At 39.7% G+C, this 26,157-nt stretch overlaps 1 protein-coding gene across 2 annotated transcripts in view; it reads right to left on the bottom strand.

Moving 5' to 3' along the window:
* Positions 1-26,157, bottom strand: part of nphp4 (nephronophthisis 4) — a 163,234-nt gene that overhangs the window by 78,241 nt on the left and 58,836 nt on the right. For both annotated transcript variants that reach the window (XM_039604039.1, XM_031755240.2), the window contains 4 exons: positions 22,458-22,590; positions 4,385-4,603; positions 3,714-3,855; positions 445-497 (listed from right to left, as the gene is read on the bottom strand). In XM_039604039.1, the coding sequence (XP_039459973.1) occupies positions 445-497; positions 3,714-3,855; positions 4,385-4,603; positions 22,458-22,590 (547 nt within the window). The remainder of the gene's footprint in view (positions 1-444; positions 498-3,713; positions 3,856-4,384; positions 4,604-22,457; positions 22,591-26,157) is intronic.

Below are 26,157 nucleotides of genomic sequence, written 5' to 3'. Positions count from 1 at the left end.
TTTATCACAGAACCCACATGACCCAGCTAAAGCTATTCTAAATATATCATTTCAAGAGGACTGCTTCCAAAGACTTCAAATGTTCCCGTTGGAGGAATTTGTACAGTTAACAGCTAAAGGGTCAGATATTTCTCAACTCAGTAAAGAGTTGAGACAGAGCAAAGTTCAGAGAGGTAAAAAAAAAAGAACACATTAGTGCAGGTAAATAAATGACAGATGACTGGACCAGGTAATGGCCTGACCTTTTGACTAATTGTTTGTGTAAAAGAGTCTGTGTGGACCTACTGACACAGGTTCCTTTTGAAATAAGTATGAGTATAAAAGACAGCTTTAAAAAGGGTTTACTTGTTTTAAGTATTAACTTGGAACTTTAGAGAGAAGCTTTCTTGGCTGGCCGGTGTTAAAGGTCACCTGTAAAATTCAATAGGTGAGAAGGTGTCTTACCCCGGGGCCTTGAGGAGATTCTGGAGGAGAAGCTGGAGGAATACGTTTCTGACCTAAAAACAGGAAAAACAAAAGCACAACAAAGAAGATAAAGGCAGTCGACCTAGAAACGTACACATCTGTAAAAGCCTTCAACTTCTGCGACGTATTCATGCTGAAGTCTTCATTTGTATGTATTCATCTGGAAATGTGCTAACAGCTCCAGTTCATTGTTTAACAAGCTTAATTAACAACATTGTAATATCTTCCACATGCTTTCTGCACCTGGTAGCACAGTTCATTTTATAGTTTGGTTAGACATTCAGTGGAATATTAGCTTGTGAGAGGGAATAGAAGTTGACTGCAAAATGCCACCTTTGTAATTGCTTTCCTGATGATTGGATTTGCGGTGAGCTGACATCTTGAGGTATAAAAAAATACATTGTGATAATGTTTACTCAGTGCAGTGCACAGTGGAGTATATAACCACGCAGAGCACTGGAATACCTAACTATTTACAGACCTAACAAATCTATCCAATTTCACACAGATAAGGAGGTGAGTTGGATTTAAATTTCACACTGACTTTAAAGTCTGACAATGCTTCCTGAGATTTTGGTTCGTAGCCATGGTAATACTGAAATGAAAGGCTCTCTAGCATCCCTTTGTCCTCCCTCTCTTTCACTCTGTCTCGCTCTCCGTGCTGGGCTTGACTGGCCTTTTGGAAATTGCTTCGGTTTGCCTGGGGTGTCTTAGCGTAGCTCCCATCTGTTCGGACTACGTGCACACAGAGTGGACATGGTGCTGCACTGGCTGGCTCTCTTTCACAAATGCGCTCTGGCATCCCCCCACCCGGCAGCCATTTTGTTTTTAGGGCTTTCTCACTGTTTTTACTTCTCGAGCCCACGGAGAGTGTGTATCACCTCATTAGCTGGACTAATGTGCAATTAGCCATTTATTTGTGATCCCTCAGAGGCCTTCTTGACAGATGAGTGAACTACCACATGTGCGGCTGGTGAATTCAGACACCTTTACGAGCAGTAAAGTTAAACAGCTACGTAAGGACGACGGTCCATTAAAATTAATTTAAGAACATCTGTGTCTAACCAGCCAGATATGCTCCCTGATCTTCTTCTTAGCTCATCAGTATCAACAGGGAGCGATGCATGATGGTCACGTAAACAACAAGAGATTCAGCAACTAAATTATAGATTAATAAAAGCGTACGGACTTCAGAATTTCCAACATTGTAAAGCAAAGTCAGCATGTACGGTACGAGTCAAAGAATCATTCTGAGATCGGGTTCTTTCTGACATGAATGCATCAATGATCATAACAGCGGATTTCAGATGGAGCATGCATTTAAATAAGCTATCTGCAGTTTAAAGCATCCTTTCTGGCATGTGTTTAAATCCATGCAAATGCAGTCTTGGAGAAAAGTCGAGGATGATCAAGTTGCCTAAATGAAAGAATGGCAGTGATTCATGGTCTCATTCTCCTCTGAACACCAGCCCAAATCATTCAAGCTTCTTGGGCAACCCTCTGAAGACGCGTGAACACTGATTAAAATGTCATTACTGACAATGCGCGCTGCCAGAAGCTTTCTCTACACACCGATGAAGTAGACCCCTGATCAACCGCATTCTTGTCTCAAAAGTTAACAGCATCATTAGGAAGGTAAATCATCGAGCATCCAGCCTGGGTCCACTCACGTTTTTTTCTGCTGTCACTGGGATTGAGTGGCTGTATGCAGTGTTTACTACACTTTTTTAATCAATTCACTGGCAGACACAGAGCAAATCAGCAGTTTGCGTTTCGATAAGAGATGCAGGCGGTGGCACATCATTTATCTTTGGCTGCGTGCAGGATGTGGAATATTTAATCAGAACTTTGTTTCAGTGGGAGGCCTCCAAAGCTCAGGGTTCAGCAGTTATTTTTAGAGTATCGTGGAACATCCGTGCTTAATTGGGAAAGATTAAAAAAAAAAGAAGAAGCTGCTGCTGGAGAAATCCAACAGCATCCACTGATAACCCCCTACCAATGTGACAAATAAGGGGCACGGTTCAGCCTTAATTTTACACTCTTCATCGTAATGCTTACAGAAAGCAAAGAAGAGCCAATATGCATGGCTGATATGTTATTGCTGGAAAAATGTTTTTCAAAGCTTTACCACAAGAACCTCAACAAAGAGAGTCCCACAGTAAGAGTATCTTACCGTTACTTATTGCTTATTATGAATCATGAATATGTTTTTAGCACCACTTTGATATTCTTTACCCCGATATCCATCACATCTACTTTATGAATGTCTGCAGAAATTTGAAAATGAGTTGCTGAAAAAGCACAAAGACACTGTGCATCTAAACACAGGCTTTCATTAAAAACAATCATCAGTTATATAGTTTATACTTGAAGGCTGTGGAGCTTGTTCTTGAACTGTGAAATGTGTCCTACTGCAAAATATTAAAGAATAATTCCAGTTTAAACATTAAACAGTTTCACCACATTCAGCAGCTTTAACAATTTTACAAACCACCAACAATATTTTGGTAATATGCAAAGTTCTTGTAGAAGCAATCATCCTGAAATGCCTCTGGACACTTACTTGAGCAGTTATTTTGAGGCACTATATTTATTAACTTTAATTTCCCAGTCCATGAATTGCCACCTTATTTTTGTGAAGGGCTTTGTTTGTCCACATGATCTTATGAGCTACGTAGTCTGGGGCAATGTACCTCCCAACACAGACTGGTCCTGGGTGAGCAGACAGACTAAGATCAATTCAAAAAAACTCATATGGTGAAGAGAAAAACAAACAAACAAAACAAAAATCAAGGGACATGGAATTTCCACTCTCAGAGCAGATGTAAGATGATTTTGCAAAGTAATGCAGGTTTAATGTCAAAGAGGCCCTAATGGACAGCCAACGTCTTCACCTTTCCCTTTAGGTGTATCCTTTATTCCCCCCACACTCCAATCATAAAGTGTATTGATCATGTAGAGAGCAGGTGGCCCTATTGAGATAACATGTGCACAAGACAGGCTAGTTTGATGCCTGTTGCTTCAAAGTTTGGCTGATTGCAAACAGGTGCTGTTGCACTATTGAAGTGCACCCAACCTAAAAACACACGCATGCACAGAAATCACACTACACACTGTCCATTTTAAAAAATTATAGCTGTAAGCAGTGAATAGCCTTTTATGTCTTTTTGTGGAGGAAAAGTCTTTGTATGAGCTTTCCAATTAATGTGTGCTTAAAAAGCCATTATGAATTACATAATGATATTTACCCTGTGAAGGTGATGAAGGTGATCTTCTCTGGCGAGGCACGTCTTCCTGTTTTGTCCTCAGGGATGGCTTTGGGCTCGATGCCTTCCTTTCCAGGCTGGATGACAGCCAAAATTTGATCATATCCTTTGCTTCTGAGACCTCCTTGAGAGGAAGAAGTTTCAGACATTTCAACAAAAAAACAAAACAAAAAAAACAAAAAACAGAATGAAGAATTCAGATTTTGCAGGGAAACGAATGAAAAAGCTGACAGAAGAAAGAAGACGCGATAGTGACATGCAGTTATTTCCAAACACCCCAGCAGTGTTGCAATCCTCTGCAAGGTGTGAAAAGTTAAGTCATATTATGATGACTTGGGCACCCTTTGAAATTTTTGATACCGTCACCAAAACAATGTCACTTGCAGACAGCTGCCTACATCCATGCTATAAAATATCATGCAGATTTTCAGAGCAGAGCCTTCAGGGATGATGGAACCTGACCTTGAACGGTACTGTATGGGGGCCTAGCATGAAACCCAAGTGCGAATATAGATGATGTGAAAGCTTTTGAATTCAGGGAAACACTGTTGTGAGTACTGAAGGCTGCTGAAAAACCTCGTCTAAACACCTTTCAGTGGATTCTTCACATTTTAGTCTTTCGACAAAAGCATTCTTCTGTGCCATTGTATTACCTGAGCTGTGCCTGGAGCTGAGATTGGTGCAGGGCTCTGAGCTTTGGCAGACACCTCTGTGCTGTAGACCATGGCTCCATGAGGGTTTGGCTTTGCACCTCCTTGCAATACAAGCTGTATCTCTTCCCCCTTCCACTCAGCTGGCTCCTGGAAGGGACACCAAATCCCCCAACGAAGGCTGTGCAAGAAAGCGGCGCGGGATGTAGAGGTAGCAGATAGCTGTGTGATGGAAAACGACAGAAGAATAGGGAATTGAGACACTGAAATGATGATTTCGCAAAAAGAAACTGGTGATTAACTGTTGTAAAAACTAAATAGAGTGTAGTCTTTTCTCTTTAATCCAACTGAATAATTACAATGTTTTACAGTGTGTAACTGTGATCAATTGATAACGTTATTTAATTTATAAAGCAAAGTATTAACAGTCTCCAAGTACAACCAAAGAACAGAAACATAATTTAATTTGCCAACTTGTAAATCCTTATCTCTAATCACAAAAATGAACTGCAAGAGGCCTTAAAACTGTGTGGCATGGTGGTGCTTGTCATTAGCACTGAGCATTCTCTTAATCCCACATCGCACACACGGTTTGGAAGCAGCTTTGCTGTGTTTGAACATGATTTACAATCAGTGCCGCTGAGGCTCTACTTCAGCCGTCCCAGGAAAAGTAAAAAAACATTCTGCTTTAAATCATCCACAGAGAGACTCAGTGGTTTTGCTGAATCGATTAATAAGCTGGTCAGCCTCAGACGATTGTAATCAATCATAGGTAGGACAGTACAGAATACACAACAAGCCTGCTAGCCCCACACTGCTCCAAGACAAAGCCGGCCATGTAATAGTTTGCTGAATGCTTCAAATTCCACTGAGAATAGTTCTTTAATGTAACACCATAATCTGGCACTATAGAAAATCAGTCATAAAAGTAGTGTCTTTATTCTAAATGTCATAGAGAACCTGTTAGTGGTACAATAGAACACAATTATCCATGCAATGTGTTGAGGAGAATTTAGCTAATTTTGTGCCATATAATCTACAAACTAATGCAAAACCACTCTTACAAAGGTCAACTAAAAAAAAGTAATGATATTCAGAGTGTGATCGTTTCAATTCTTTCTTCATTCTACATAAAAAGTTACATCCCATCGTCTGGAAAGGTAGGAGACCAAAGCAGAATTGATTTTCCACAAAGTCACTTTTTATTTCAGTATATTAAAGGACAGCAGCCAAAAGGTTAAAGGAGTCTTCACCATGATAGATCCAGTCAAAAATTCACTAGACAGAACATATCTTACTAAGTACCACAGAGGCTATTCCAGATGGGAGCAGCATTTGTGTAATTGTGTTTCTGTTTCCTCTTTGCCACCAGAGTTTAATATGTTCATTCACAATCCAGTACCATCTTTCAGCAAGTTCCCAATTATACATCATGTTATCGTATGGCCTTGTAGGCCTTATGGAACTTTCCCAGGGTTAAAAATAAAAGCAGGATGGGCACCAGTTGCGCTGATGGGGTGAGCAGGTGACCATGCGCTGCAAGGCTGAAACACGACCCGAACCCCCTCTGCTGGGTATCTGCTGCCCGCCTTTCTCCCTGCTTTCCTGTTCGCTCTCCACTGTCTAATAAAGACAAAAGGCCCAAATAAATGCAGGGCCATTCTGATTATGTTCTTGATAAGCTCTCCAGGCTTTCTATTTGTAGTAAAACCCTTTTTTTTAAGCATAAATAACATTATGCACCACAATCCATGTTATGGCATTTGCTGTTTAACACACTAAACTAACAGCAGCAGCAGGAGCTACCTGATAACAGTCACCACAACCAGCTGGAGTATACAATTTCGGATACAGTTTCTGTTGAGATTCAACTCCTAACAATTGCTGTGGTTATCTTTTAGCCTCAAGAGTGGATGTTGCAATCACTTGTAAATCTTGAACTTACCAATCAGGACACTGTGTAATCAGTAATATTGTCAAAAACTCAGATTGTCTGTAAATAAATAATTATTTTAGTCACTCAGTCCACTCAAAATCATACAGGACTCTCTAGTGGGATTGCAGCCAGATTGGACACTGGCATTAACAGTAAGTGGACACTTTCTCTCTAAATAGGATTTGGCTATGTGATACAGATAAACACTGGTTGGAAGTTCATCAATTTCAAGCACGCCTAGGGTAGAGCACGCAAACACAGGAATTAATCCCAGTGCTTTGAAAAATAGGGATGTCGTGTAATCGACAAGCACATCTCTAAATCGGTTTAGACATTTTAGATGAAATGTATAGTGGGAGAAGACAAGTACATATGTGTTGTGACATCCTCCTTGATTTCACTGAACTAAAACATAATTTTTATCAGACATTTTTCACTGAAACGATAACAACAAACGAATGCCCACATTCAAAAAATTCTACTTTCATAATATCAACTAAAGATTCAGAACAAGAACGACCGAAGACCTTTCGGTGCAATATAACGCTTCTATTTAAATGAAAGAAAAAGCTTCACATCCGGCCTGGTCTGCATACCTGCTGAGTGAGAGACACTGGAGCTAGAGACGCTGTGGCCGGGAACGTGTGCCATTTAAAAAAAAAAAACAAAAACAAAAAAAAAACTGATTATTGAAGCAACCATATTAAAATATGCCACTTCTGATACACACCCGGGCAGAGCCTTAAGCCTCAAACATGAAAGCTTGTGCAAAATCCTCATATAGACGAGTCAGTCTAGAGTTTTTATAAAGTTGGACACTGCAAGCAAGCAACATAAAAGAAGTTGCAGTGTCTCTTAGGCTGTTAGGTGTGGTGTGTTAAATCTGAGGTTTTAGGGGTGACTGTCACAGCAATGACTGCATGCTATTTAATTAGCTGCCAGTTTCCACCACAATTAATACACCTACAATCCAATATGGCATGATGAAACACCATCTAAGGTGAATGAAAAGCAAGCCTGGTGCATGTATGTGCCCTACTTTCTTAAACAAACTGTGGTTATGGTTATTGTGGTATCTTTTGTTGACCAAGCCATCTACCACGGTGTCCCTCCTTGAGAGATTTTTCTTATAGCACCGCGGTGCACCGACCTTTGCAAAGGAGGTCCTTGTCATGTAAGCTTAAACTTAGATCATTTTGTTCTATTGCTGTGAAAAATAACCAGCGCACTCTTTGTTTTTCTGTTGAGGGCTGCTTCAAAATGTCAGTTTACTATGAATTATGCAAAGTAATTTCACTGCCCAGTTAACAAAGCCCAAAGTGAAGTGTTCAGATAGCTTAATGGAGCTGACATTTTGAATACTACAAGTGAAAGTGCACTGCAGCGGGGACTACGTGTGGTAAAGGTGTAAAGGTTAAATTCATGTCAGCTCCCTGCTTGACAGCAAATTTGAATATTCGCTTTTTATAATATACAATAAACGAACACCTAAACCTGCAGTGTTTATTAAGTTCTTCGAGTGCCGTTTCCTTCCTTTTAGATTGACAAACCAACCTTCAGACTTTGTGTTTGGCTTTTGTGTTTGGGCCGAGATACCTGCCAATTTCACACTCATGTAAACACTATGGTTGTCGCTTTAGAGGGAATTAAGCAGGAGAGTACCCAGTCCTGCCATTAAAGGTCTGTTATTCCCATCTAAGAAACTCTTTAAAGCCTCACATATCTCAAGTGGCCAAAGTTGCTGATCAATACTCCATTCTTCTTGAGAGGGAGCCAGTTTCAGACTATAATTTTACCCTCTAGTAGCAGAGACATTAACAACAATTTTTTTAACGTCAGAACTATATGGCAGACATAAAACAGATAGCAGTGTATTCCCCCTTCAGGCATTGCCTGTTTTTCTATTTCATGGGGGTTGAATTAATAGGATGCTTTGTATGAAATGTTAAATCAAACAAGTCTATTTTCAAAGCGATGATTTTGTTAAAATGACTAGACTAGAGAAAGATCATTTTATGGCACAGGGAGAAGCCGGTAAAAATTGTGAGGCAATTTATCTAATGTGTCTCTTTTTTTTCGCACTTTGTGTCTGTAACGTCTCTGTGCTCCGCGCAGAACATGAGGGAAAGAACGAAATGAGTGTCTCGCACATGACCCAACGCTCACTTCTTGTATTATTCAGTGGATATATAGCAGGAGTGATTCGGGAGCAAAAACGCTGGCCGAGCTCTGAGAGAGACAAAAGACCAATCAGGGGGCCTTTTCTATAGGGAGACTATAGCCGTGGGAAAAAAGAAAAAGAAGAAGCTTTTATCTGTTCAAAACTCAATGCTTATCACACTTTCAGTCTTCCAATCATAGGAAACTGAGCCCCTGTTCAAAATTGCACCAAGTAGCTGAAAGGAAATCTAAAAGGAATGAGAAGTGAGCTAAACACCCATCAAAGTTACAAATATGAAGTTATTAAAGGTCAAAGTGGAGGCTTTTGGGGGGGGTTTGCCTTTTCTTCTTTTGGCAGTTTTACAAAAACAGAATTCTGCGATTACAACAATGGCAACGAAAGATATCACATCAAGAAATAATTTTCTTTGAGACGCAAAGCGTGAATCACTGTCACGGTTTCAGTACAGCGGTTTTAAAATGCTTCAGGACAGCGCGATCTACATATGAACTGCAAAAAAAAATAAAAAATAAAGCACCAAAAGCGTGGGGTGGCAAACAATAGGACTGAGGGGATCTCAAAGGGACTCTTGAGGTTTGAGTAAACAAACAGGATAATAGTTTCATTCAAAGCCAGGCAGAAAAATTCACATTATGCATGTAATCCTTCTACAGAGACAGTCATCAGAATTCAAAAGGCAGGAGCTTAAGCGCTACAATATTCATTTCCGTGATTACACGACAGCCGAGATCAATGGTACATCTACATGCAGGTGTAAGGGCTTTAACGGCGTCGTGGTAAGAGCACAGCACCGTAGGAGGCAGTCAGCTGACGCATTTGTGTTAAGGGCCTCTGGTGAGAAGAAAGTTGGCGAGAGGGTCAGACGAATCGACTTATTCTGAGCACCACGGTGTGTCAGTGAGACTTAATCAATCGCAAAGGCTGCTGGTGACAGCAGAGAGACATCAAATCAATTGCATTATATTTCACTGGCAATAAAGTATGACTCTTTGCACTCGCGCTGTTTTGGGGAGGAAAGAATTTGTCATTTGAATTGAAAGTTGTTTTTCCACATGTTTGCTGTTGTGCCGGTCACTATGTCGGACAAGGCAGAATGATCAATAGCCAATTTCCCCAAAGTGTGATTACACCGTTGATTTGAGTGTTAAAGGCTACATTTAAAATAAGAGCCATTAACTTTCACTCAGAGAGCAACCCTGCACTTGTTTCAATAGTGCAACGAGGAGGGGGGGAAAAAATAGAAACAAAAGCCTGAGGCAAAAGCAGAGAAGCGGCAAACTTTTTCATAAAGTTGCACTGAGAAAAAAAAACAAAAAAACAATAACAGCGATGTCACCGCACACATAATTGCTCCAACTGGTAAAGTGTTTTCTAAGGGAAGAATCCATCAACCTTGTTTAGAAGTGTAAAACATAACGCTGCAGCATTTCTAGACAAATAAGTGTGTCTGTTCTCAAACATAATACAGAGTGGAAACAACGATCTCACGTCTGTAACCCGGAGCAAGAAAAGTAATCATCAAACTTTTGGGGGACACCGAGGAGAAGACAGGAAGAAGGAAATTATTATAAAGGTGACAGAAGGCGAGTTTTGCACATCAAAGAGAGCTGAAAACGCATATCCCAGCAGACAAGAAGAACTGGAGCAACAGACACTTACCAGTGCAATTTACTACTACTTATTAACTCAGAAAAAGTAAGAACATATAAAAAGGGGCTGGGGAAAGCCACCGCTAATTTAAGAAACAACCACCAAGTCAGACTCCTGCTATGCCTGTTCAAGTTTTCTTAATGTGCCCTAATATGAAGGAGCCAAGTTTGCGATACGCCGAGATAAAGCAGTATGCAGAAACATATTTTTGGAAAAGCTCAAAGAAAAATGGCAAGACACTCATCGACTCGGGGCTTTCTAGAGAATGGCAGGAATTAATCCTAAATTAGGGGGATGTGAGCATTGATGGGAGACAAAGTCTGACAGTTATTACCATTACCGCAGTCTGTTGGACTGTTCGAGTCATTATTTCAGCCAAGACCCTGTGACAGGCACCGGCCCACAGCTCCCGCTACTTATTCTCTACAATGAGAAGCCCTGAAGGAAGTGAGAGAACATGCACAGAGATCATTAACTTAAGAGCACTAAACCACTCACATTTTCATCCATCTGCACAAGTAGTCCAAATGAACCCAGCAGGCTTCTGTGCTCTATTCAGCTCAGCAAGGCCAAATCAAGCTTGGGAAGGAATTGTGTTCCTTTTCAGCTCTCGCTGTTGACAGGCACAACTTCAAGGAGGTGTTCATGATAGTCACTCAGGCTCAGGCCAATTTGCCGTGGACGTGCACGTCTTTTATTCGAGCTTTGATGTTCGACTGTACACACCGATAGACAGGAAATGGACATAGCTCTGACGGTTAAGCGTTTGACTTGCTGGATTTTATTCTGGAATGTTTTTTTGAAAAGAAGCATAGTGAAACGTTTAAACCCATTAGCAGATATTTTGCTGGCTTTTAGGAAAATTATAGTTTAGGCACAGACCAAATGCTCAGGATGGAGGTTTTTATCCTCGCTCTAGCAGTTTTACAGACGTTAACATCACTTGGCTGGTCCACCGCTTTGGACCAGCCTCATTAAGTGATGGACCATTTGAGTTTTGTTTTTTCACAGTGAGGGGGCGCAAAAACTTCCATGAGACAAACTCAACTCATGACATATGCCTTATTAAATTCTGGGGAGTGGAAACATAATCAGTAGTTTTCTCATTTAAAATAATACAGACACATTTAACTGACATCGACAATATGAAGTGCTTCAGATGATTATCAATCCCTCATCAAAGCATCAGATCACTCGTACCTCTTTGCATGAAATTCAAATCACCAAGAGATAATCGTAATACGATAAGCTTATATAATAACTCGCTGAAAGTTAATGACACCGCGTGCGCGTGAGAGTTTACGCCAAGCAAATACCTTTTCCAAAACAAACCTGTCGACATGGTATCTCAAAATTAATCGTGTAATATTTTTCGTCTCCAGTGCACTGATACGCTGATATACTGCAGACTCAGATTTGTCTAATCTGCCCTAGTTGTGATGAGCTGCATGGAACAGTGGAGAGGAAAAGCTAAATTAGACTTTTCTACAGCTGCTTGGGCTTCAAATGTCTCTGAAATGCCACTGACCTCTTTATGCAACTGCTATTTTAAATGAAAATCAAGTCTGGACTGAATCTCATCTACGTTTAAAAAAAAAATCCCTCCAAAAAAAATAAATAAAAAAATAACACAGCCTCAGTCTGAGAAGGCCATTCACAAGAAAACCATTAGATGAGCAAACATCATCACCAATGCCTCTCTGGCTGCCAGGGCCCTGCATCCGTCTGGAGAAGGATGGCACTGCTGGCAGGCACTGACAGGGTAAGACTCACTCTGGGCCAATCGCAGGGGGAGATTGATGCACTTCTCACTGGGGGGAGAACTGACATTCATTTTAATTAGGCGGGCGAAATATTGTCTCTGCGGCACGCAGCCTTACTTGCCTCAGCCTCAGCTTCACATTTGTGAGGAAGGGGGCGGGGGCCCGGGGAGCAATGCCCTCAGAATAGGCCACCGATGAGCTAAATATATCACTTTTAAATCCTGATGACATTACTTTGCTTAAGATGTTTGATTAACATTTAATTAACATTTGTGTGACATTTCAGATCAGTACCAAACAAATATATAACCGGTTTTTATTGAGGGAGCGGGCCACACCAAGAGGTAGGTCTCCACCCTCCCGTTATGTAATGCCAGCAGACAGGAAGAATTGTGACCGAGGGAGGGGCTCGTGAGTTCACAGAGCGGTGTTACAGTAAAGATGATGTTCTGATGAGCATTTGATTGGGAAGAGCTTCGCAAGATACTTTTCATTCAGCAAACATCATTAAAGCCTGCAGGGGCCCACAAAAACCACTCAACACACACACGCACACTCAAAAGCTGCACAAAGCACACAAACAGCTACTTAAGGGAAATACCTGTCGGTGAGCCAATTAAAACCCAAATAAGATCCTCTGTGGCACAGAGGAGAAGTTCTACACCATCACGTTTAATAAACCCAGCCACAACCTATGTCACTGCTTTCTGCTCCACATACTGTTTATCCTCCATCCCCTGGCAGTGACAACCGAGACAGAGAGAAGAATAAAAAGATCATTAAGAGAGTGATATTTATTATAGCTCAGCTAATGGAAGGATTGTCAAATACCAAACGCGACACATGCCCGCGTAAGACTCTGAACCACAATTACTAAGCCATCAGTCAAGAGTCATCAGTGTGTATTGGCTCATTCAATATATTAACAGTAGAGTTTTTAATATGCTGCCGGAGGAGCAGCTTAGTATTTCCTTATGTTGATGTTCTAATTAGCACAATAAACAGAGCGACTTCAGCTCTTGTCGAGGCACAGAGACAAGGCGGAGCTGCACCTGTGACAACACAGCAGGCCTGTCAAGCCTCGGATTGCGTGGGGTTATGGTGAAAGCGATACTCCACATATCAGTGGAAAAAGCAAGAAGAGGAAAGAGCAAAGAACTTGTTAACCCGCATTTTCCAACCAACCAACTTGTATACTACATACAGTAGTAATCAACACTTCTTACAAGCAAAGGGCTGCTTCATTTTGTGGGTTTACATGTTATTTTCAAAGGAAAAGTCTGGCTCACAAGCAACACATCTACTTCCCCGCAGACATCAAGTGCATAACACCACTCAACAGGGTTCTCCTTTTAAAACGGCAGATGAAAAATAGAGAGGGTCAACCAACCCATGAAACTAACATTAGATTAATTTACAAGTTGAACACAGCAAATATAACCCACTAGCAACAGTTGTCATTTCAGGCAAAACAATGTAATAGCTTCTGGCAAGAAGGGAGATGATTTCCTCACCACTGTCTGAAACGGTTGCTAAAGGAGAGCTTAGTGAGCAGTGAATTGTGGGAACACGGCAATGCTTGAGTAAAAACAGAACAAAATGTTCCTGGGATGAACAATAATGAGCTGCCAAAACACCTCCAGAAGGGCTGGGATTTTCAGTTTTGTTAAAGAAAAATGAAAGAAATAAAGTGACCGTGACACACATTTCCACAGCACTAATTTACCAACACATGAGCAGAGTCACATATTACTCACAATTTTGCTTTGTTAAGTTTCAGCTCTACTGTTTAGCAAAGGCTCCCATAATGCACTGAGTGTTTCTTCTTCAATCACCTCTTTTTACTCTGTTTTATTCATCACTCTGCATTTAATCATTAGTTACAGATGATTTTTTTTCCTGTCTTCCTCCGAATGCTCACAGCAAATGTCCACCACTCCCTGAGGTTTCTTCCTGTTTAAACAGAGTTTTTCCTTCCCACTGCGACCAACTGCTTGCTCATAGGAGGTCAGCTGATTGGTGGGGTTTTTTCTGTGATGACTGTTGTGATTTGGTCCTATATGCGCAAATCTGAATTGAATTAACAATCTTCAGCACAATTCTAAATGATTTGCTTCATTTCAGTATAATACTAGTATACTGCATTAGTGTACATGCAGTTTATTGCAGACTTTAATTGTCTCTATAGCAGGATGTTCTGACAACTCTCTGCGCAGATCTCTCTGTACAGTTCAGGATACAGGAAATTGCTAATTTCTCCATGAGCTCTGTATCCACTGTAGTCATCAGTCTCATTTATTTGGAAATTGTTCTCTGTCACTTCTCTGACAGCTAACAGATGTATTAGGATTGTAGTTTTAAATTAAACCACAGGCAGCAAACAATGCAACATTCACAAACGCCGCCCGACCCCAACTCTGTTTCTTTCATATGACCATGTTGTCTTTAAATTGGAATGTTGCTTTAAATAGCATGTAAGACATAGGCACGCTGCCAAATTCAGACCTGCGTCTGCATACATCTGCGTGAGAGCTCAGGAAAGGGCAAAACAGTGAGTACATTTAAAGGTCATGCATCAATGGTCACACTTCCTCCCACGCTCAGTAATCAACTGTGCCACTCACTGAATGCAGTCAGGGTCAAAGGTGGCACAACCTGAAAATGTGATGGAGGTGACACTTTTATCACTGGTTGCAAGCAGGCCCAGTTACTCGAGCTGAGATCCCATTTCAGTACATGACACATAGCAAAACTGTCAAAACCCTTTTTCAGCAACACAAGTTTGCTGCTGCGAAACAGCTTGGGAGAGTCGCCAATTACTGTTCCGAGGATGTGATTCACTTTTGACACTCTCTCAGAAGCATAACAGTGGTTAGTGAGAGGATGAAACCAAGTAGCTCTCTTAAAATGTCCCTCCCTTCCCTTCTGTCTATCTATCCATTTTGCTTTCCATCTTTCTTTAGGCTGTGACCTACAAGCAGTCACTCATTCCCTGTGTCAGTGTTTTAGATGGCTGCAGCTGTCAAATTCCCCGACAAATTGTTTCCTGGCAAAAGGACAAAGCCACGAGGGCCAGCAGAGCCTTCTTCACTGATTTCCTCCGGACTACCCACCCCACCCCCAACCTACACCCCCACACCCATTAGCGATGAGCTAGTGCTTGTCAGCAGAAGAAGGCGGACAACAATAAGCCCCATCGTCTTGCATTAAGCTTTATGTAACTGTATTACATGGCTCAATAGATGAGTACTGCTGCGCTAACGGTAGCTGAGGAGAGGCAGCAATCAGCAAGCAGGAGCAGGGGCAGAGATGTCTCAGATGAAGTTACGGCGGGGCTAAATTGGTGCTGACAGAAAACAATTAGGAGAGGCGTCATTGCCTCGCATCAGTTGTCAGTGACCCGAGTATTCGCACAGTGAGCAAACCGCAGCCTATGGAAGGCATTCACTTAAACTTTTAAGTGCATAACTAAAAGCATGATGTGCTATATTGAATAGTACATCATGAATAGAGTTTTTTCCACTTCTTATATAGAGCATGTGAAGGAGCTGAAAAGGGAGCGATTACAAAGGTTGAAATATTTTACAAGGCTGGCATGAAACTGCATGCATTTGTTTGTGTTGGCATAAACTTACCTTACTCACCTTTTATTGTAAGCCTTCTCATTTTACCATAAAAAAAAAGGTTCTTGACACCAATACAGTATTGGGTTTATATGTCATGTAAGTGGGATAAAAGTGTAACCTCTACTGATGTTCAAGGATAGTTTCTGGCACTGTCTGTGAATAGTCTTGACCTTTCCTTTGTTCACTAACTGCTGGGTTTAGACGTATAAGTAAGTCTGAAATGCTTCACAATAAGGTCATGGGCACTGACAGAAATCTATGCATTTTATTTCAAACCATTTAATATGTAAAAAAGTCTGTGCCAGAGAAAAGTACATCCTCTAAATATTTTGTGATCAAACCCCACATTAAGAGCACCAAACACCAAAAGCACAGTATCGCCCTGTGATGAAAGCAGAAACATCAGAGGGCAGCGACTGAAACAAATGAAGCCAACAATTATCAGCATGGACACTGCAAAAGGTAGGAGAGGAAGTTTTCAACATTCTACAAAAGCTGAAGAAGTGTCAACGGCAGCTTTTACCTTGAAGCCCTCTTAAATCTCTCATTATCTCTCATATCATTGGAGGAGGTATTAGTTTATGCTAAAAATGCCACATTTCCTCCAAGAAGTCAATGACGTGCATACATAAGCAATTAAAGTAAAAATATAGCAAGAGATGGAGGAAAATAAGGTTACCTTCATCCTAATATTTTGTAGCATCACAATTATTGAGAAAGGCAGTGAGCAGAGCAACTAACTGCAACTCTTAAGCACTGCTGTCTTTTTCTTTCTCACCCCCTCTGAGTTTCTTCGACATTAAGCGAAGCAATATGGAGAAGTGTGTTAAAATGGACATAGAAGGACACAGTTCCCCTGTGTTCACCCAATCAAAGTACAGGCACTGTGCGGTGTGTCGGGCAGTACAGTACAATGGTGTCAAAAGGATAAGAGAGAATAAAATAGCAAAACACACCGAGCAAGAAGGCAAAAGGACTGTGGGCACGGTGTGTGTGTGGTGGCAAAGAAAAGTTGATTATTTGAAGTTCATTGACCCCAGATATCCTCTGAGAACAGCCTATCAGACAAATTCCCAGTTCCTCTCCTTTCCCCAGCCTCCTTCATTTAAATCGTTATCTCCATCCCTCTGACTGCTAAGGAGCATAAAAAAGGGTGCTCAAAGGCTCTCAGAGGGAGAGAGAGGGAGAGAGAGTGCATGGCAGTGGGAGAGCAGGCAAAAAATAGAGAGAGAGAGAAAAAAGGAGCCCGATCATAGCCAAAATCAAAAATACCAAAGAGGATAAGTGACGACACTGCATGATTTTCTTTCTTCATAACCAAAGGCGATAAGGGCAATGCAATTTTTGTAAAAAAGGAGGCCATCCTTGTTCTTTGTCTTACTGTGAGAAGCAGACTGGCTTTCAACACAGCAAGGATGAGACATGTAGGCAGTCTCAGAGCACCAGGTGATTGCCTCTGTATTGCAGCGGTAATGTTTTGCGAGAGAAGGGATTTCAACAAAATTGTTTTACAGTTTTCACCCACCTCAACCCCCTCAGAATACATCAAAAGATATAATTTTATTTAATCAAAGGGAAAAAACAGTAAGGCAGACTGGCATGTTGCTGCCATGCAAGCACAGCTCTGTAGCGGATGAAACTCTTTCAAGCTGCACTACACAGCACCATCTAGTGTCAGCGTGGGCATTAAAAGATGGGATTCAAAGGAAGTAGCAGGATGTCCATACATAACTCAAAAGACAAATCCACACATGCAACAAACAGAGCGCTTCAGGAACGTAACACCCACTGCCCCCCAACTTTACAACAAAGCTACTGTATTATTGTTATTGCTGAATCGATGAACGTTATATTTCAGTTTATTAACAAGTTTATGTCAGTTTCTACATCTTTCCTACAGTACTCAGTTACCCTGTAATTCTATTAAACAGATGGACTTTCATTTTATTCTAATGCACATTATGTACCATCCAATATATTGTATAAATAATATCTATACTTCAATTAAGCATTTCAATTTATCTACAGTGCTGTGAAAAAACCTCTCTTTATATTTTGATTTGAAGGAAACAGATTTTCTTGTCATTTTTTTGCTGCTTTAACACCCATTTTCAACCCAGTGCTTGTACCTGACCATTTTGAGAGGTTATTGTTTTTTTGTGTTTGCTTATTAAGCCACTTACCACTGACCTATGAATCACTCAAACATAGAAAAGGCACCTAACTCAAGGGATGATCCAGTCTTTTGTCTACACGTAACAGACACCTCAGCAAAGAAACAATTTTGAACTTAAGGGCTTTGTTAGATAAATCTATGAAAAAAACCCCAATGGTAACACAGTTTTACAAGGCATAAAATAGCACTCTTTGACAAACAAGGTGATTCCCTAAGAACAATTAGCCAAAAGCTTGGCATCTCTCAACATGGCCTGCAGTGTGTCCTTATGTGTGAGTGCACACACACTAACAGAAGCCACTGATTTTCAAACACCACCAGAGTTATACTAGTGCTTGAAAAATCTTACAAGAGGTTGTGGCGGCAATCACACATGAACCCTCACATTTGTTGTTCTCAAGTGGTGTCAAGTAGTGTGAAGTCTTGTTGGCAGTGAAAAGCTGTCTGCATTGAAGATACACCCTGGCTCAGTACAGCTATAACACCTCGAAAGCATCACATTGTTGACAGTTGCGACACAGTCCAAGGACCTGTATAGTGTCCCATCACACTGTTCTTGGTAGCCAGAGATATAGAGCATAGAGTATATAGAGGGTGTAGCAGTCAGCTGATAGTATGGCAGGACTGTGAAAGATGCAGTGGGCGGCTGGGTGAGATTTTTTCAGGAGGCAGCGCGCATCAAATCCTTATCAGTCAACACCCAAGAAGGAGCAGCCTGTGCATTAACATTCACAAATAACATATGCACACATCAGGACGCAGATACACAGACACGCACTCCTCTCCCACACACAGAGACAAAAATTACCCTCCACCCACTAAATATCTCTCACCTCATCAAACATTCAAACATTTATGCCAAAGAAGGTGAAGGTGGTGAAGCAGAGTGTGGCAGAAGGTAGTTTTTGTCACCCTCCCTTGCTATTCTGGGGGGATGTAGATGACAATTTGATGGTTCTATCAAGTTTATTAGAATTTCTAAACTTGGGTGAAGTTTTTTTTTTTTTTGTAATATAGGCACAAATTCCACTAGGAGCTTGAAAGTTTGAAATGTTTAATGGCAATATGTCTATCAGAGTAAGAAATGTTGTGTAAATCTGATGTTTTGAACAAAGGCTGGTAGATTTAATGGCAAGCCTCATGAAACATATTTACAAATTTATATAGTGCATACTTTAGTGAGCACAAATGTGCTCAAAGCAAATTGTGGCACATTAGGAATGGGGTCATCAAAAACACACGCATCATATTACTGGGACCATGAACCACTTCAGTAAATTTATAACATAAATGTAACCCTGACAGTGGGAAAAAGTTCAGTTACTCCAACTCCAAAAAACAAAAATGATTTTAATTTCACGTTTATTTGCCTTCATTGCTTCCTACCAAAGTCCAATTATGACCACCTTCATGTTCACATCTGTGACTCAACCGTGCTTCACAAACTTGTACAGAGAGTAAACATTACCTGTTGTGTCAAACTGATCCAAGTACAACCGTGCTACGAAGGAGGAGATGCTAGCAGCTGGTGATGTGCAAACCAAATGTAAACAAATGACTCAACTGAGCATTGCTAGCTTCACTCCATATGAGAGGCAGTTACATGGTGGAAAGGTTACTCTAGGTTACTTTAACTTTAGTTATTGTTAAACTCAAGTGTCAAAGCAGTCATGTCAAATGCATAATGCAGCTGCTGGCACCTTGTTTCAAGAGATTCACACCTCAAATTAGGTAGTGTGTCATCAAATAACAGTAGCTCATTTCAAAATAAGGATGGAAAAAGACATTTACCTCATTTACTTAAAGCCACCTGCAAGTATCAATAAAACATTTTTCAGTGTTTTTTTTCTATATCATCATAAATATCACTACTACAAATTTAATTGAAGTATCATGATATCATTTTAAGGCTATATCACAATTTGCACCAATCCCCTATGATGAAAGGAAGAAACCTAAGAAAAGAAAGGTGTGCAACACATGTAACATCATGAGCTGTGAAATTCAATCCTGCCAGACGTGTTTAATCTAGTAATAAGTAAAGGGTGCAATTATATAAATATGATATCATTTCACTTAACCTTTGACTATTTTTTAATGAAACAAAATGAAAAGTCTTGAATTTATAAAGTCAACAAGCTGTGGCCACATCTGCTCTACACAAAGACTAAACTTAAAAAGAGATGCAACAATGGGTAGAGCGTGCTGAAAATTCTCTCCATTAACCCCCTATTTCTACTTTCTCACCTAAATGCACATGCAATTGTGTAACTTTTAGCCACTCTAGCTATAGGTCAATTGCACTTTGGTGACATTTAATCCACTGCTAACACCCAGTTGTGAATTTAAGTGAGATATTCCACATCATTGATAGGCTATAATAAAGTTTAATACCGACATTAGTGCCCTTCTAAGTATAAACAAGAATGGCTCTGGTCATCCACTGGCTTATATCCAGCACCATCACTATGTCAAAGGTTCAATTAGCCCCACAGTTTGTTTAAAGAGAATAGTAACTGTTGAAATTTCATGCCGTTAAACTGCTCAGTGTCACTAGGACGGCTTTCTGTATCATTTTGTCAGAATCTCTTTTTTTAAATTCAAAAAGTCACCCAAGAGAATACTAGTGTTATAATAATGCTTTCATGTGCTAGAAATCTATTCCATATAAACAGTTGCTTTTCCACAAACCAACAACCATTATGTCTCAACAGGTTTGCGAAATTATCACTCTTGTCCATGGTAAAAAAAAAAAAAAAAAAGGGAGAATCTGTCAATTTACAATATACTGTCAAGTGGATGCAAAGGTAAGACCGGGTGAATTAATACATAAACACAAATGTGCTACGTGCCAGCCATTGCTGGTTGTTTTTCCTGCTGTTTTTAATTGGTGATCTGGTGACCCATGCTTGTATAAGGGACAACGCGCAGTAACACAGTAAGAGCCCAGCCTTGGCATGCATTAAGTGTTGAAGGCTCTCCCACGCACATAATTACCACAGTCCTTTTGTGATTTTTTCATGCCATGTGAGGTTGTTAAGTGGTATGGTTTGAATTTGGAATTTACTTCCCTTGGGGACATGTCGACTCTGTAGCTCTGCGAGAGGTGCCTGCTGCCAATTCATATGAATATAAACAGATGTAACACTGACAGGACTTTAGATATTATATTCAATTAACTGACAACATTAATGAAATTGCTGTAATTATTTTTATTTTTAAGCAGTCAAAATTAACAAAAAAAAAAAAACCATCAACAAACAAAGCTTATATATTAAGATGTGTCAATGTATATTTGGATTGGACTTCCTAAAGCATATAACTTTTACTAACTAACTTTGATCATCTGGTAAAATGTCAGGCAGATAGTTAATTGGTTGATAATTAATTGGCCAGGCTCTAGTTGTGATAAGTAATATCTAAGATAATATATTTGAAACAGAGAGAATTAAAAGGAATTCTCTAAGCAGACCTGCATTTTGAACTTCATTTTTTGTAGAACTACCTAAAATGTAGCTACAACACTAGTCAAGACTTTGCTTTGCTAATGTTACATCATTTTAGGCAACGACAATCAATGAGCCCCTTCAAAAACCTTTGATTGACATGATTATATCAAAGAAAACATAATAATTTTTTTTTATTATTATTATTTTTTTTCAAAGTTGAAAAAGCAGATAAGTTTAAAGCAAAACATAAAACAATAAGACAATGAAATTCCCATTTTTAACTACAGTTTTCTGTTTAACAGTTTTGCATTGAGGAATGATACACTAAACTTATATTTGCAAATCCTTGAATTCTGTTTTTATGGTCTGCACAGTATCATTATTTTGGAGAATCAACTGGAAGGAAAAACATCCAGGCACACCTCTGATGAGGTATTTATGCTGCTGGATATTTTGGGCTACTACGGGTGTGAGGAGTTGAGATTTTTTGAGACATTAATTGACTTACTTAATGAAAAGAAAGTATTTATAAAAGTACAGAATCCTAATAAAAAGTACACCACACTGTAATGGTAAAAAATACAATAATCTGGAACTTGCTGGATTTCTCAAGGAGCCTTTGAACAACCCCCCCAAAAATTTCCTTAGGTGGACTGAATTTCAGTGATGCAATTGATAACTTGTTTTAGTTAATAATAAAATGACTTATACCACCAAACCAGCCAAGAGCAATGGGATTTATTTCAGGATCTGACAGCTCTACATTTCAACCTCGGCTTTGTGTGCATTTTAGCAGGAAAGGAGTGCTAAGCTGAAAAATAAAACAGAAAACTACACATTAATGCATGTTTAAAGAAACATGTTCAGCATGTTGTTATCTTTTCCATTAAATTGTTTTATCAAACTTAAAGAGAAGCTGTAGTAAAATTTGAAAAGAGATGGGAGGTTGTTCTAATGAAACACCAAAATTTTATGTATAGTTGGATCTGGTCAAATCATTATGATACAGCCTACAAGCCTGCATGTCTTTGGAAACTTACATCAGCTCACACTATAACCTGACCATCCATACTTCTTTCACACAGGCCACATTGCTTTCAGTGATTTCCTCTGGGAGACGATGGGGAAAAGGTGTGACACTCGAAGAACACAAAAGCGATGGTGAAACAACAAAGAGAGAGTGGAGCTGAGACGACGTTGTGAGGACTTGTTTGAGTGTTTCTGATTGGTCCTGAGTTAATTTTAGGCTAGAATGCTGATTAACAAAATCCATGTGCTTTTGCATTTCTCTTACCATAGTCTCTCGGCCTATTGGAGTAGAGAAGACATACTCTAGCTGAAAGATGATTGCCAGAGCCTGATGATTGGTCAGTCTAAGCTCTAGGCTGCTGCGAAGGCTCAGGATCTGAGGCAGGGAAGATGTTGAGCTGAAGAAGAAACAAAGAGACACACACATGCAGTAAAGTGCAAATGATGCAAAGCTGTTAGCAAAGCAGTGACTAAATGTCACTGAAATGCACAGGTCCCATTATTTCTGTTAATAAAGCTGCATTTTCTATTAAAATGATTCAAAATCAATGTCTGTGAGGATTTACACTCGTTTGCTAAATGTTCCTTGGCAAGCACCGGCCTCTTGTGTGAGAAATGGAACAGCACTCTTGGTATTCGTCATTCACAGTTTGCATACACCATAGGCGGGAGCATACTGTGGAGCGCTAGCGTGTCACGAGGTGGGGCCGAGAGCCTTTTCCTTTTTCGCTTCATGGACTCTCTAGAGTCCTTTTTTTCCCTCTCTCTCTGCTGTCTGAAACTATCAGGCATAACATAACCAAGACAGACTGCCAGCTTTTCCTGGCAGCACCAAAACAATTCAAACAAAGTAATTATTCCCTACATTGGTGCTGTAGTCTTAAATCACTGCATTTACAACAACTTTATTCAGGAAAGTGCAAAAGATTTTAATTTTTGGATACTGATTATTGTTATTCACAGTTAAACCATAAGGACAGATCGCTGGTTAGTATGTTATTACTTTTCATACTAATAACCCACTCATATAATCATCCACATCATCATCACATCAGCTACTCTTGAATGTTAAGTAGCAAACACATTTTTTATTGAAATGCCCAGTGAGAAGGGGAACATCTTTCACTTCTTTTATGTGTGTGTGTATGCGTGTTATCAGTTGAGCTTTACAGCATATTTTGGCATATTTGCTTTAATTTCCTTCTCACATTTGACAGACTTATTTGATCCTTAGCTCAAAAGTCCTGTTTATCATTATTTCATGAAACGGTGGAAAAATATTTCTCCTAATCATCCCGACAAGCTCAGCTTCAATGAAAGTGCACACGCTGACAGAGAGGTGTGGAAAACCGTCGTGAAAGTGTAAGCAGTAGCTTCTGCCATCACTGTCCACCGACAGAATGTGTTATTTGCAGAAAGTATTGTTACCACAAACGTATTTCTTCACTCCCTTCACAGAAGGGACAAAGCTAGAGCATAAAAATAAAACTCCACATATGACATAAACTTTACAATATCAAAATAATAATACGTCACCAGACTCACTTTCATTATTTTTATTTTGTTGTATGACTGACATTCAGTTGTTAGTATTTTTGTCAAAGCTGCCAGAACAGTCAAATCTCAAACTGTTCCTCACTCCAGAGAAAATATCTTTGTTACACTCAGATGAAATTATAGTACTTAGCTAACAAGTTGCTGTGGGGTCTTGTTACAGTTTGTGTACCTATTGTAAACTAACTCAAAAATTATTCATATTTTTAAATTAAGTAATTAATGACATTCATTAGTTAAAAAAACACAAAATATCTTTATTATTAACTTATTTTTTTGTTTTTATTCAATTTCAGTCATCACACACCAATTATGAATAGCAGTTCTAAGGACTGGACATTGTAGATCAGGGATGTCAAACTCCTTTTACATCGTATAAAGTTTTTTTAATTTACAGAAATCTACAGAATTGTTCAGTGAGCTGAATTGGATTCTTTACCAGGCCAGTTCTTGTCTCTGGGCATTATGTTTGACACTCCTATTGTAGATACATAAATAAATCCATCTGTCTGCGTAATATGATTTTGATTTCAATTTTTCTGTATTGTAGTGGTGAAATTCTGACACCGATCATCACTTGGGAGTTCTCTCTCTCTCCTGTTTTATTTTCATGATTTAAGCCAGGTGCTCGTGACCTTACACTGGCTTAAACGCTTTAACACTGAATCTCATGGTGTCTTAATAAAACTCAAGGGCAAAAACAGCTCTCTGTGATTGGTTATGTAGTACATTCGAATGTACTTCATGACTGTTTTATGAGGAATGAATCTTGTATGCTTTGGTACGGTGTGTAAATTATGGGTCTAAGCTTGGGTTAGCAAATGGGAGCCCTTATGAAAAAGAGCATTTGTTATGGGCAAGGTCAGCAAATATTTTACAAAGCTGATGAAACATAATGTAAGCGAGACATGACCATTCCACATTATGACTATTGTGTTAATTTAATGTGCACTTCTTTTTTACACAGTGTTAAAAGTTCAGGTTTATCCAGCAAGCAGGCAAGCAGGAGTGTGACATTACAGTTAGGTACAGATATTTTTGGAAAGGATATAATTTTCATCATTTTTGGCTCAGTTTGGCACTGCAATACATTTGGAAAAACAAGATCAAAATGCAACTGAAGTGCTGACTTTCAGCAAAGATTTCACAAAGTAATGGATTAACAACTGCAGAATTACAGCCATTCGAGTATGTTTTGAGCTGTCCATCTGTAAAATTAAGTGTCTTGCGGTGAACACTGATGCATTTGAGTGAATCTTAGAAGAAAATACAGCTCTAGATAGGACAGTCTTTATTTTCTCTTCTTTTCTTCTGTTTACTGTATTTAACTCTTGGATTATATACAGATGAGGATCAAGTTTTTGTCAAAAACCTCTCAAATGCTTTTTAACAGAGCTAGGGATTTTCACTACAGAAAAAACAAAAACTACCAGGGTAAATATTCTTAGCTCCCTGAAAAAGTGACCTTTTTTATTGAGTCATACCACCAAAATCAAGTTAAAACTGAGGTTTATATTCCAATTTAGACACAGTATAAAAACTTCAGTGAGGGTTTGAGCTGTCACAAGCATCATTTCAAAAACTAAAGAAATCACTTTAGACTTAAGAAAAAGAATTGTTGATGTTCACAAAGTGTCAAGAACTGGAGTGAGAACTATCATCAAGAAATTCAAAGAGAGCCACACAGCACAGAACAAGTCTGGCAGATATGGAAAGGGAAAGATTTCAAAGACTCTGGAAAGAAAACTAGTGAGAGATGTTTCTACAGACCCCAGAACTACTGCAGAGACACGTGTGAATGACTTTGTCAAGTCGGGATTGTATTCTCAAAGAAGACGATCACTAGAACCCTGCACAGGAATGGACTGTGAGGTTGTAAACCAAGAAAAACTTTTGCAGAAGAGACACCTTCAAGCCAGACTTTACCACGCTAAAGACAACCTCAGAACGATTATGTATACTGGAGGTACACCCTTTGGTGAGATGAGACTAAACTAGAGCACTTCGGCCACAGAGGTGCAGGATATTTCAAGAAAGGCGTGAGAGGCGTACAACCCAAAGAACGCCACCCCCACATTGAAACACAGTGGTGGGGGTATTATGCTGTGGGGATGCTTCAGTCTGTTTAGAACTGCGGATCTCATCAAGGTGGAAGATACCTCATGCAGTCAGCAGCAAAACTGGGTTTGGTCTGTCACTTTTTCTTCCTGCACAACTCTAAACATGCGTTGCTCCTGGTGAAGAACTACCTCCAGAAAATCAAAGTGAATGTTACTAACTGGCCTGCACAAGGCCTGACTTGAATACCACAGAAAATCTGTGGGATTATCTTAAGACAAAGATCTGGAAGACCATCTATTTTATTTCTGTGTGCAAAGTAAAATAATCTAAGCATCCAAATTCTAAAAAGG

Source organism: Oreochromis aureus, linkage group 20 (genome assembly GCF_013358895.1).
Source record: "Oreochromis aureus strain Israel breed Guangdong linkage group 20, ZZ_aureus, whole genome shotgun sequence".
In the NCBI taxonomy this organism is placed as follows: domain Eukaryota; kingdom Metazoa; phylum Chordata; class Actinopteri; order Cichliformes; family Cichlidae; genus Oreochromis; species Oreochromis aureus.
The sequence above is the reverse complement of the archived record's forward strand: the minus strand, read 5'-3'. Positions and strand labels throughout refer to the sequence as shown.